General features: G+C 38.1%; 1 protein-coding gene across 8 annotated transcripts in view; it reads left to right on the top strand.

Annotated features, from left to right (window-relative positions):
- Positions 1 to 14373, top strand: part of RANBP3L (RAN binding protein 3 like) — a 268002-nt gene that overhangs the window by 228267 nt on the left and 25362 nt on the right. The window contains exon 1 of one of the 8 annotated variants that reach the window (XM_078066639.1): positions 5654 to 5758. The exons of 6 other annotated variants lie outside the window; for them this stretch is intronic. In XM_078066639.1, the coding sequence (XP_077922765.1) occupies positions 5669 to 5758 (90 nt within the window). In that variant the 5' untranslated portion in view covers positions 5654 to 5668. Of the gene's footprint in view, positions 1 to 5653; positions 5759 to 10989; positions 11116 to 14373 lie in introns of those variants that run through there. One more of the 8 variants, XM_078066644.1, reaches the window with a different exon arrangement.

Genomic DNA, 14373 nt, shown 5'->3' with positions numbered 1-14373 from the left:
AAATAAAACCTGGGTCGCTCAGTTGGTTGAGCATCTGACTCTTAATTTCAGCTCAGGTCATGATCTCAGGGTCCGGGATCAAGCCCCGTGTGGGGCTCCGAGCTTGGTGTGGTGTTTGCTTGAGATTCTCTCCCTCTCCCCTGTCCCTGCCCCCACTTGCATGCTTGATCTCTCTCTCTCTCTCTCTCTCAAATAAATAAATAGTCTTTAAAAATTAAAAAAAAAAAAGAAATTTATTTTAAGATATTGCCTCACACAATTAGGGAAACTGACAAGTCCAAAATCCTCTGTGTGGGCCATCAGGCTGGAGTCCCAGGCAAAGAGCGGACCAACGTTGCAGTTAAAATCTGAAAGCACTCTGTTGGCAGAATTCCCTCTTGCTCAGGGCAGGTCAGTCTTTTGTTATATCCAGACCTTCAGCTGATTGGATGAGGCCCACCAACATTCTAGAGGGCAATCTGCTTTACTCATAGTCCACCAGTTTGAATGTAAATTTTATCCAAAAGCACCCTCACAAAAACATCCAGAATAATGTTTAACCAAATATCCAGCACTGTGGTGCAGCCAAGTTGACACATAAAATTAACCATTATAGGTAGGCATCATTATCCTCAATTTCAAAGATGTGGAAACTGGGAATCCTGAAAGTCAAGTGATTTTTCCAAGGCTATGTAGTTATTAAGGCCTACTTTCAATGTGCTTTCTGCTATATATAGCTGTCTCATAAAATCCATGTTTCCTAGTGTTATAATGTTTAATTTTTTCCATTGATCCATATCAAAGTAACTTCTCTGCAAACAGTCAAGCTGCATTAGGATTCTTTCTGATTTTGTTTGTTCTGACACCAACTAGGTGTGCTACAATTTAATTCAATTCTGACATTATCCAGAGTTAGTGAAGATTCCAGAACTTACGGGCTCAGTCTCATGAGACTGACAATTTCAAATGCCAGCTACAAAACTTCAGGTGTCTCCAAGCCATCTGCATTTGTGCCTGGATGATTACAAATGCAAGGCTTCCCACAACTCTCCCAGGTTTGAAAATTTGCTAGAATGATTCATAGAATCCAAGAAAGACCTATACCATTTTATTATAAAGGATACAAATGAACAGCCAGCTGAAGAGATACTTATAAGGCAAGGTGTGGGGATTTCTGAGCACAGGAGTCTGGGTCTACCACTCTCCCAGGACATCAGTAAGATCACCAACTAGGAAGTTCCAGTAAGCATGGGTGTCCAGAGTTTTCATATGTGATTTCATTACATAGATGTAATTGATTAAATCATTAACTATGATTGAACTCAATTTCCAATCTCTCTCCCCTCTCTCCCCCAGGTTGGGGGTAGGAAATAGGGCTAGAAGTTCCAACTCTATACTTGCTTGGTCTTTTTAGTGTGGCCAGCCCCTCCCTGGAGTCACCTCATTAGCAAAACAGACACCTGACTCTCAGTCAGGAAATTCAAATGGTTTTGAAGCTCTGTGCAAGGAATAGAGAACAAAAACCAGACCTATTCTTTATTACATCACACTTTGGCCATGATTTTCTGGATGAATTCTGTCCTTAATGTCAGGACAGTTTCCTGAAAGTCAAGAAACATAGATTAATGCCTTCAACCATTTACTTATTTAATGCAGTTTTTACCAAGTGCTGGATGCTGTATTAAACACCAGAAATGCAAAGATGTTTTTCTCCCAGGCTTGTTTTCTATCATGTGTTTTTTAAGAGGAATTCTGTAATAAAAGCTCAGCTAATGATACTTTTTCAACATTTTGGGTGAAAGAAAAAGTGATTTGATTCTATAATGTTCAGACTTTGCTGCATTCATCCTCATTCTTTGTATTTTAGCCACACTCCTCTTGAGGGTTTCAGAAGGCATTTAATTTAGCTTTGAACTTAGTAAAGATAAATATAAAGGTTAAGTGGGGCCTAGTTACTGTGTGATCTAATTTGCTCTGAATCTAAACCATATATTTAGACTGCTGCAAATGCACTATTTCCCTTCAATATATTCTGTAAACATTTATGAATGTACTTAATTTAGAACACCTAAAAAATTTAAGTGCTAAGGATTGAAGACACGACCATGAGAAAGGGAGCCCAGTAGTGGCAAATAATGAAATAATGCCTCCAATATGAAAAGATAATGTGAAATATGTATATTTTGCTTCTCAAAATAGATTTGTATTGGCTTTCCTTTCTGTGATTCTAAAACTGTGATATGGCCTAGACAACATGACATCTTTTGGGTGATACATGTCTAAATGAACAAGGATCAAAGAAGAAGACATGCACATATTTCTGTTCTTCTTCCACCAAAGGGAGCCTCAAGGAGGCTAGAATGAGTTTTGTTCTATCTGCAAAACCATTTTACTCGCATTTAAAGGCACAGATTGATGGAAACAAATATAGACCACTTTAAAATAATTAGAAAGGAGAAAGTTCATATTCTATTAGATTTGATCATATTCAAGCTCTCACCCAGTACAGGAATCCTTTCCATTAAAACCTCCTTAATAGATGAAACATATATAAGGATTTGGAAAATATATGTAATGGCTTAAACTTCATTTTCCCACCTCACGGTCATTAGGATGGCTACCATCAAAAGAAAAAAACACCAGAAGATAACAAGTGTTGGCAAAAATGTGGAGAAATTAGAACCCTTATGCACTGTTGGTGGGAATGCAAAATGGTGCATCTGCTGTGGAAAACAGTATGGCAGTTCCTCAAAAACTAAAAATAGAATTATCATGTGACCCAGCAATTCTACTTCTGGGTATATACCCAAAAGAAGTGACAGCCGGGACTCAAACAGATACGTGCACACCAATGCTCGTAGCAGCATTATTCACAAAAGCCAAAAGGTGGAAGCAACCTATCTGTCCATTGACAAATGCATAGATGAACATAATGTGGTATATACATACAATAAAATATTATTCAGCCTTAAAAAGAAAGGAAATTCTGACACATTCTACAACATGGATAAATCTTGAGGACATCATGCCAAATGAAACAAGCAAGTCATGAAAAGATAAATACTATATGATTCCACTAATATGAGATTGCTAGAGTAGTCATTCATGGAGACAGAAAGAATGGCAGTTGCCAGGGGCTGGGAGGGTGACTAGGGAGTTATTATTTAATGGTATAGAGTTTCAGTATTGCAAGATGAATAGGTTCTAGAGATTGACTGCACAAACATGTGAATGCAGTCAGCACTATTGAACTGTACACTTAAAAATGATTAAGGTGCTAAATTTTATGGCATGTGTATTTTACCAAAATTATTTTAAAGCCATGGCTGCCCAAATTCATCCCTAATTACATTTCTGAATTTGGACTTAAAAAAACAAAAACAAAACAAAACAAACCTTCATTTTTCCTATTCCTAAAACCAAAACTAGAAAGAAATATCCTGCTCATCTCTGATTCCCAAAAGTTATTTCTTTGAAAACATTAATAAAATTAATAAACTCCTAATTTCCATAAAAAAGAAACAAAGCATTACTAATATCAGAAATGATAGAGAGTGTCATTATAGATCCTATGGCCATTAGGAGGATGATAAAGGAATATTATGATTAATACTGTGCCAGAAAGATGCCCCCCCCCCAATTCAACAGCCACTCATGTAAAAACTCAAAAAGGAATTAAAATAGAAGGGAACTTCCTCAGCCTGATAAAGAATGTTTTCAAAGAACTGACAGCTAACATAGTACTTTCACTATCAATGAAAGACTTAACACTTTCCTACTAAGATTGGGAAGAAAACAAGTATGTCCATTATAATCATTTCTATTCAGCATTATGGAATAAGACTGAAGGTCCTAGCCAGTGTACTAGGTTAAGTAAGAGAAATAAAAGTCTTAAATATCAGAAAGAAGAGTTAAAACTATATTCACAGATGAATGATAGTCGGTATAGAAAAACCTTTAGGAATCTACTAAAAGAAAAAATACTAGAACTAATAAATGAGTTTACCAAGGTCACAGGATAACAGCATACGAAGTCAATATACAAGAAAAAAAAAATGTATTTCTATATATTAGCAAAGAATAATTGGAAATTGAAAAATTTTAAGTATTCTTTTAGTAGTAACTTTTTTATTAAAAAAACTTAAGGATTAATTTAACAAAATATGTGTAAGACCTGTACACTTAAAACAAATAAACATTGCAGAGAGAAGTTAAAGAAGATTAAACTAAATACACAAATTGGAAGGCTCAATATTATTAAGATATCAATCTTCCTCAAATTGATTTAGAGAGTCAAGGCCATCTCAATCAAAATTCCAGCAGACTCTTTTCTTTTTCATTAACAAGCTAATTTAAAATTTATTTTTTAATTTTTTAAAAAGATTTTATTTATTTATTTGACAGAGACATAGCGAGAAAGGGAACACAAGCAGAGGGAGTGGGAGAGGGAGAAGCAGGCTTCCTGCTGAGCAGGGAGCCCAATGTGGGGCTCGATCCCAGGACCCTGGGACCATGACCTGAGCCAAAGACAGATGCTTAACAACTGAGCCACCCAGGTGCCCCGCTAATTTAAAATTTGTAAGGAAATGCAAAGAACCTAAAAGAACTAAATGAAAAGAAGAACAATGTTGACAACTTATGCTTTGGATTTCAAGCTATAATAATCAAAATGGTGTAATATTGGTATAAAGATAGAAAATTGATTATTGAAACAGAAGAGGGAGCCCAGAAATTGACTCATTTATTTTTGGCCAATTGATTTTTGAAAAGATACCAAGATAATTCAAAAAAGGAAAAGGTAGTATTTTTTGTAATAGCTCTGAAACAAATGGCTAAACATGTGACTAAAAATGGACCTCATTATCCTCCTCACACAAAAATTAATTTGAGATGAAATATGAAAATACAAAAGCTTAGTCCATAAAGCTGCTAGAGGAAAACATAGGAAAATATTTTCACAAAATTGGAATAGGTAATTTTTAGGCACAAAAAATAAGTAAACTAGACTATCAAATAAAAAATTGTTGTTGTTTAAAAGACAGCATTAATACAAGAAAAGAGAAGAGTGAGGGTGCCTCAGTCGATTAAGCATCTGCCTTTGGCTTGGGTCATGATCCCAGGGTCCTGGTATGGAGCCCCCCGTTGGGCTCCCTGATCAGTAGAGAGCCTACTTCTCCCTCTCCTTCTTGCTCATGCTCTCCCTTGCTTTCTCTGTTTCTCTCTCTCAAATAAATAAATAAAATATTTTTTTAAAAAAAGGAAAAAAGAATATGTATATATGATATATAGATCTGAAAAAAAGCTTGCAATCAGAATATGTAAAGAACTCAATATAAACAATTTCATTTAAAAATAGGCAAATGATCTGGCAGACACTTTAGAAAAAGGATATACAAAGGTTCAATAAGCACATCAAAAAATGCTCAACATAATTAGTCATCAGGGAATGCAAATTAAAAACACTATGAGATATCACTTTACATCCACCAGAATGGCTAAAATTAAAAACACCAATAATACTGTGTTTCAGAGAACGCGGAGCAACCAGAACTCCCATTTACTGTTGTGAAGTGGTATGACCACTTTAGAAAATAGTCTGGCAGTTTCTTTTATATATAGTTAAATCTGTGCCTACCTTATGATACTCGGTTACATTCTTAGGTATTTTCCCAAGAGGAATGGACATGATATGTCCACAAAAAGCTTGCAGAAGGATGTTCATAGCAGATGTTATACCTATGTGCTCCAACATGTGAACAACCCAAATGTACATAAGCAGGTAAATGGATAAGCAAACTGCGGTATGTCCATAGAGTAGAATACTACCCAGTAGTAGAAAGGAATGAATTACTGATGCACGTAACCACACAGATGAATCTGAAATTTCATGACATTTTGAGGGTGAAGACAAGAGGCTGAGCCTATGGGATGAAGGACCGTGAGCCCGGCACACAGGTAGCTCATAGGGCGCTGCTTCACACGGGCTGGAAGCCCTGCCAACAGCATACATTGTAAACCCTATGCTGTGTTACAGAAGGCCATCTACTGAGGACGCTGCAGACACCTCAGATGGTAAGTTCTCCTAGGAGACCTATCAGATCCCTTTCAAAACTAAGATACTGTGATTTGCCCATAATTCTTTCAGTCATTTGGATGTTGCCTGCTCAGTTGTGTTGTACAAACTCTTTGGGAGCAGTCACCTGGGTTTATACCGGGAACCAAGCACAGTGCTCAGGTGTCACCTATAAACAAATCACATTTTGTCATGTGTCAGGCACTGTTTTAAGCACTTTGCATGTGTTAGCTCATTTCTTTATGAAAGTCCCGTGAGGTAGGGAACATCAAGACCTCACAGTTGGGGTCTTGAGCCAAGATCCTAACCCAAGAATGTGCTTTAACACATGTTCACTTCCTCCTAATGGGGGCACAAGACAGATGCTCCACTAAGTACCTGCACACGATCTGAGTGATGGCTGGCCCCTGAATCAGTTTGTGGTTCAGTTTAAAATGTGTTGTTATTGAAGTCACCAATCAATTCCTATATCAACTGCTCACCACATCCAGCTGTCTCCCAAAAGGGGGTAGTTGAGTCTAAAACAACAGACAGACAATGCAGCAGTGTTGGTGCGGACACAGCAGCCCAGAGCAAGTTGTGTGCTTACTGCGCTGCAGTTTCCACTGAAATCGAAGTACCCGCACCGTCCCCATGTCTTACACCGCATAAAGTGTGAAAGACAGCAATGCACCACTTTTGGAACTGGGCCGATATGGCCTTGGACAGATGATTTGAGTTTTAACAAAATACACAAGAGGTATCCAAAACTCCAAATTAAAAAGGGGCTAAAGAATTGTCATCATTATCATTCGCTTTTTTTTTTTTTTTTAAAGATTTTATTTATTTATTTGAGAGAGAGAGAGAGAGAGAGCACATGAGAGGGGGGAGGGTCGGGAGGGTCAGAGGGAGAAGCAGACTCCCTGCCGAGCAGGGAGCCCGATGCGGGACTCGATCCCGGGACTCCAGGATCATGACCTGAGCCGAAGGCAGTCGCTTAACCAACTGAGCCACCCAGGCGCCCTATCATTCGCTTTTTTATTTAAACTGAGGACTCTGTTCAAAGTGCTGGCTCAACTATTACATTAAATCATTAACTTGAAATCTTAACATTTAGGCAAGCTAAGTTTCACACCTGAGTGCTTTTTAATGAAACCTGTTGGTAAAATTAGCATACTATCTGAAAGTCAGGATTCAAAATGCAGTAAATACCAGTGTTCGGTAAGAAGCTGCATTCCTTCTACCCAACGATCAGATGACTCGCCAATAAGTAAGCACGAGGTCATAGGAGTAAGATCTAGACTACTGGCAAAAGATGATAGTCTGAAGGTGGCTTTTGATACTAACTAAAGCCACATCAAAAGAGCATGAAACATGCATCTGTGTGTTGAGCCAGAAGGAGATAGGAGTTAAACTCTGAGGAAATGAAAACGGACCTATATATTTAAGCAGGAGAGAGAAGAAAGAGATTTTTGTAAGTGGCCTGTATCACTGCAGGATGGGCTTCAGGTCCAAAAAGAACCCAAGGGTAACGGGACACAAATTCCTTTCCCTCAGCAGATGCAGAGAAACTACCAGACTTCCAGACACTATAGCTCAGTAACTTGATTGTCCCTCTCAGGTAGGCATCTGTAATGACTGGTTTAAATAATGGGCACCAATGTTTCTTGTTTTGATAAAAGGAGGTAATTCATGAAGAAGGTATGTGACCATCTGGAGAGGAAAGAGTTAAGCAGGGAGAGCGCCTTCTTGTTGGAAATGGACATTTTTGGTCTAGGGCTGTCTGTCTTGCAGAGAAAAGGAGTCGCAGATAAAGATTTGTGCGCGTATGTGTTTTTATAAACTGAGCATGGGTAAGACTTATACCAGTGCTACCGATTATGAGGAGCTCTTTGTCCAGCAAGACCAAAGGACTTCATTCTCAAGTATGGATTAATGTTTTGGTATTATTTGCCATTTTTCTTTCTGAAAATTGAAAAAGCTAAAGTGAATTAGTAGACATGATTGTTTTGATAGTAGGATGAAGCAAAGTAGATTTTGAGGGACTTGGAGAAAACAGCTCTAGCTACAAATATACAGAGAAAGAAACATAAAGATTTGGAAAACAAATCTTCAAAAAATACCATAATAGAGGTATCAAATGTCTTTCTATCTTTGTAGACATTTCTCACATTTTAAGGCTTAAATTCAAAATATTGTTATTGCCTATTACCTTGCTCATAGCAGGCAAGTAATGTTTATTAAATGAATCAATACTTTTTTTCCCCAAAAGTTCATCCAAGTGATTAATATTCCTCAATCACTGAATGTTAGAGCTTCAGATTCTACTTAGTCCAACTGATCTTCACTAGAAAACTGAAACCAGAGGAGAGAAATGACTTACTCATAGTTAATAGTTAGGGCAAAGAGCTCATACTGTATTCCTTCTACATCTATCTGAGAATTTCATGATAAAAGGGCCAGCATAAGAAAAAGTATCTAAGATGGGTAAAAAATTAAGACAAGATAAACTTGCATTTTATCTCATTTAAAAATACCCATGGAAAGAGTATTTATTTGTGTAATAATCCTAATACTAAGCATGTAGATAAAATGATGAGTACATTGGGTGGGGGAGAAACAGGAAATGTGGAGGGAGGGAAACACGTGGGGGGGGGCAAGAAAGCAGGCGCTAGAGAGAAATATGCAGCCAAAAGAGAACAAGGAAAGGAGAAGGCAAATGAAAAAAAAAAAAAAAACAACTGATTATAAAAAAAGGTCCAAAATGTGCTACATACATACACTGGGATATTATTTGACCTTATAAAGGAATGAAATTCTTCATGTATGTCAGCACAGATGAACCTTGAAGATACTATGCTCAGTGAAATAAGTCAGATATAAAACAACAAATATTGCATGATTCCACTTACATGAGATGTCCTAGAGCAGTTGGACTCACAGAGTGAGAGAGTTGAGTGTGGTTACGGGGCTGGGGGGGATGAAATGAGGGGTTAGTTCTTTGTGGGCAGAGTTTCAGTTTGGGATGATGAAAAAGTTCTCGAGATGGATGGTGGTGATAGTTACACCTCAATGGGAATATACCTAACGTCACTGAACTGTACATTTTAAATGGTTAAAATAGTAAATTTCACGTTATGTATATTTTCCCACAGTAAAAAAAAAAAAAAAAAAAAAACCTTGAAGAAAAAAATGAATAAATTTAAAGGATTGTTCTCTGTTTTCTTGAGAATTTTTCAAGTCATATAAATTTGAAAAGTGTTTTTCTCTTATAGCATGGTGAGCAAAATGTTTCTGGTAAGTTTTACAAATTGCTACCTGGCCTTTACTTCTGCCAAATTAGCTCTAAATCAATGCAATAAGGTATCTGCAGCGGGCATCACCCTAGTCCTGTCCAGTTCTGTGCCCGAGGGCCAGCAGGGCATTTCAGTGACGATGAACGCCCTCCTGCTGGCTTCTGTGAGTTCCCAAGAAGAGAATGAGGTCCGGGCCTTCTGGGCTTATGAACGCCTTGGGTGGGCAGCTCTGCTCCTTTCTTCTGGCCTAGGCCTCCAAGGTCTTGTTCTCAGGGGAATAACATCCATTTATTCCTGTGGAAACAAGGAAACAAGGAGCCTTTTCTCCTGCTTGCTCAAAGGCTCAAAGAGGCATAAGTTTAAGGAAAAGAGATTTGGAATTAGAAGAAATTGCAATCAAACTTCTCCATCCGGCCTGTGTCCTTGGAATCCATGGAGGAATTTAAAAATAGTGTGCTTCTTTACTGAAGAGGAAAAGCTTAAATTTATCTGAATTCAAAGTATGAAGCTATGCTTCAGCCATATTGACTTATTAATAGTCTGTGTGACGAGTGACTTAATTCTTACTAATATGATACTTTGTGTCAAAATCACCTCTTTAATTTTAGCAGCCCAGAAACAATGGAGAATTACTTAAAACAAAAAGATACGATTTTAAACCTGTGCATGTGCCTGTTCAGTATTAATCTTCAACATGTCATAAAACCTAGATGATATTTCTCTTCGCCCTCCTTCAGCAAAATTGAGACACCCATTTCTAACATATGGAAGCAGTTTCACACTGCAAGTTATTCTGAAGGGAAAATACGTGATTTATAAATGCTGTCAAATGAAATATGTATTTCCAAATGGTACCAAGCTGACCAAGCACATCCTAGGACACATTCCACATCTTTATTACCCCATGGGCATAAATGAAGGAACAGTGTCGAGAGAGAAACAAACAGTCCCTTTTGGCATTCTCAATCCGGAAGTCCCACGTTTGTTGCTGGTAAACATATTCAAGTCATCAAAGATTGCAAGTGACCTTATCACAAAACTGTTTCATTTATAAATAAAATAGCACCTTCAAATTACGGAGAAGGGGGTATGCTCTGTCAAGAGTAATACATTCGTCTGAGTTATTTTTGTCAGTGGTTGAATATATATATATACACGTATATATACGTATATATACATATGTATATATACGTGTATATATATAGAGAGAGAGACGTGGAGATTTTAGATGGCAAGGATCACTAGGCCACTGGTCTGCCGACATTCTCGAAAAACCTCTTTTGTCAGAATGCGAACAGAGAATGGTGAGACTGGGGCACCTGGGTGGCTCAGTCGTTAAGCATCTGCCTTCAGCTCAGGTCATGATCCCAGGGTCCTGGGATCGAGCCCCGCATCGGGCTCCCTGCTCAGCGGGAGGCCTGCTTCTCCCTCTCCCACTCCCTCTGCTTGTGTTTCCTCTCTCGCTGTGTCTCTGTCAAATAAATTAAAAAAAAAAAAAAAAAGAAATCTTTAAAAATATAAGAAAGTGGTGAGACTAAGTGAAGCATGTTACGGTGTTTACAGAGGGCAAAACAGAAGTGCAGGGAGACTGACAGAGTCTGAGACCATCTCTCAGCGAGCCTTGTCCAGACCACGGAAGGAGGAGAGCTATCACAGCCCAGGCATATTCACACGGTCAGAAGAGAGGAAGCTGTCCAGTAGTCATTTTACTCGCAGTGGAAGCCAGGGGGGAGCCTTGCTTACAGGAAAAAGCTCGAGACTTGGAGTCTGCTCTTGCATGCTTTAGCTGTAAGTATTAGCTGTATGACCTTGGGCACATCCTGTAATTTTACAGCCGTTCTTTTCTCGTGATGAGCACAGGGGTTTAATAACGTACCTTTTGAGAATCCTATAATGCAGTAAGAGCAGCAACTTATTGAGCATTTTGTGTGGGCCAGCCCCTGCCCTAAGCGTTTTGCCCACACCACCTTGCTTGACCCTTACAACTCTGTGAAGACTGTCTTATGCTCTCCGTCTTACAGCTGAGGACACCTGCCCTAGCTCATAGTTAGTACATTCAGGAGATGGAATTTGAATCCAGGTCCGTTTTCTGCCAGAAGCTTAGATTTTTAAAACCATGCATTCTGGCCCCTAGTAGCCTTTTATTTAGTCACCAAAACCTGATATATTTAAATCTGTTTTATAATAGGTGAAGTATGATGCAAATGTAAGTTTTTCTATTACACCAGTGCATAAAATAAGCATCTTGGGAGATCACCAAGGTCTAACTTTTTATACTACCACACTGAGTTAAACACTTCAAAAGGCAAAAGGTTAAAGACTAATTAATCATGACATGCATAAGCATATCATATGGTAGCTACTGTGTTTAAATGAAAAAAAGTAATTCAAAGAGTTACGTTTTGACACTGGAATAATAGTAAAATTTAAAGGAGTATGCTATGATATCTATTTAAAAAGTCACTGATCACCCCCAAATATAAAGCACACTGCACATGATGACCATCATCACATTTTGGGGGATAGGTTACAGAACACTCTCAAGAATATAAAGCCAGTTTTTTTCCTCACCATTGTGTTTTGATTGACAGAGTGATTTTGCCAGATGTTCTATACCAAATGATTTAATTAAAATTACCTGTTTTTTAATCTGTGCACTTCTCTACTTATACAGACATTAGTGAAGTAAGTGACTTTGAAAAATAAAAATTTTTCTTCAATTGAATTACTGCTGCTATAAATCTCCAGATTCTAAAATGCAAATGAAATTAATTCACTGGCTATCTCCCACTACCACATAAAACTGGATAATAAATTAAGCAGCACAGTTTAGAGGTGAGGTTGGGTGGGTGCATTCAGCACAGAATTCTCAGGGCTTGGTCCTACCTCCAGAAGGGTAGCAAGGTTTATATTTGACACAACCTCTGAGTCTTCTTGTTTCTTGCTCACACCAGAGACTTTTATTATCTCTATGCCTTGGTTTTCCAAAATTGGTCCGTGTCTAGATCTAGACGAATGTACAAACCAGTGGAGGAAAGAGTCTAGATTCTTTAGAACTTACAATGAACAGATCTCTTGAAGATTATCAGCATGAGAAACAGATGTGTTCAGAAAATTGGATGCATTGGATAAACTCTGGGTGATGATGGTTGTGTTCAGTGGATTGAAAGAGACTTTTCTCATCTTCTCTAATTTCTTAATCTGATATGATTCCCATTTTGAAAATGAGTGACTTCTTTATCAGCATGGTGTTGACAAGAAGAGCAATAGCTTTCCTGTGCTATTCTAATGTCGATTCTTTTTGTCTCTAGTGTGCACTTCTCATAATGAATCAAAACTAGAAATGCTAGATTTCTTAGAGTGGGCAGTTAATAACTTCATTTTTAACAAGAACTTAAAGCAGCTCAGAAAATTTAGAAGTTGATTGAAAGGGTGTTTTTCCCTTCTACTTCATACACTGTATTTATTACAACAGTTTTGTATTTATAGTACACAAAATTGGTTATGACTTCAGCAGCAATGACCAGGGCTGGAATCATTCCAGCAGGGTCCATTCATCCTGTGTCTCAAGTTGAGCTAGCGCTTTGTGAATCAGCCTGGAAACTTCCTGTGTAAACTGCCTCTGTTTTCCTCTGGGGTCCTGGTTATTTTATCTTCAAGGCAGTACAAAGCATCTCATAACATAGAACCAAGAGCGTCCCATCATAGTTCATAATGCCAGTCTGTGGCCCTACCACCCGCTCTTGTAAAGACTTACTTTTTTATATGTTGGTGGATGGGTGATTTGTTGTTTATTTCGTTCCTTTTGCATTTTTATAGAGCTCCTCCGTGTATGGCGGGAAATAAGTACAGAATGTCTCATGCTTGGGCTTCCCTTGTAAATTGGCACAGATTCCTTTAGCTTCTGGGGTTGCAACTTGCCCTTATTAAAACTGCCTTGGATTATTTTAATATAAGGTTAAGTTTGTGTTTTTTCTTTAAAAAAAAAAAAATCAAGATTATGATTCAGACCCTCTGTGTCTCCTCTTTCCAGGGTCTCATATGGAGATTAAGGTCACTTGCTATGATTTGTCTATTTTTTCTACAGAAGATCTCATTTTTAGAGTTGAAACTTCAGGTGTTTCAGATTTTTGTTGAAGAATCTCAGTACCATGGAAAGGTTTTTGATGTAGTTTATGCTTTCGGCCTAATGTTTTGCCTTGCAGAAATGAACATTTTAATTAACATTTAATAATCTCAAACAGAGACATTTTCTAAGAACATCTTTCAAGAAAAAAAAGTCAGATCTCAGACATATCAAAGCAGCAAACCAACTTTTGCATCAGAGAGGAAATCATTAATTGCTTCAAGCAAAATATCTGAATGACTGATTTCAATATCAATGTCAATATTTTAATATCCTTACTACAGGGATTTCTTTTTAAGTCTTCAGAGTAGCCCTTGACTTCACCCTACATTGAGTCGCAACAATCATAGTACGTAGTTTGAGTAGTAATCATTTTCTCATTAATTGTCAGGTTACTCAGAGCACCTGGAGGGTTAGTCACTGACTCCCCGAGTCTCCACTGCCATCTTCCTAAATTTGGTCTTGGGTGATAGAAACCGGGAGTAGTCTATAGTACTACTATAGATGTATATGTATTTATATATATATACATCACCTGGGGATCATGTCAAATACAAATGCTCATTCTGTAGGTCTGGGGTGGGGCCTGAGAGTCTGCATTTCTAACAAGCACCCTGTAATGCTACTGGTCAATCTGGACCACTTGTTGAGGACCAACAATCTCTGAAACTACGTATGGGCCACAGCCTGAATTCAGGAACTTCCTGGTATTAAAAGCAGAAGAAATAGAGGAGCTCAACGAGGAGAAGTGAGAAGGAAACTAGGGGTAAGAATAAGGTAATCAGCGAAAGGAGAAAGAAAGACTCTTGAGGAACAATGAGACATTTCCCCCAGACTAACATGAGTCTTGGGGTGCCTGCGTGTAACATTGGACGGGAGACGAGGAGGGCAGGGAATCTGACTTTTAGTGAATGTCTTCT

This window comes from Halichoerus grypus, chromosome 2, assembly GCF_964656455.1.
Source record: "Halichoerus grypus chromosome 2, mHalGry1.hap1.1, whole genome shotgun sequence".
NCBI classification, from domain to species: Eukaryota; Metazoa; Chordata; class Mammalia; order Carnivora; family Phocidae; genus Halichoerus; species Halichoerus grypus.
This window is presented reverse-complemented; position numbering and strand designations above follow the sequence as displayed.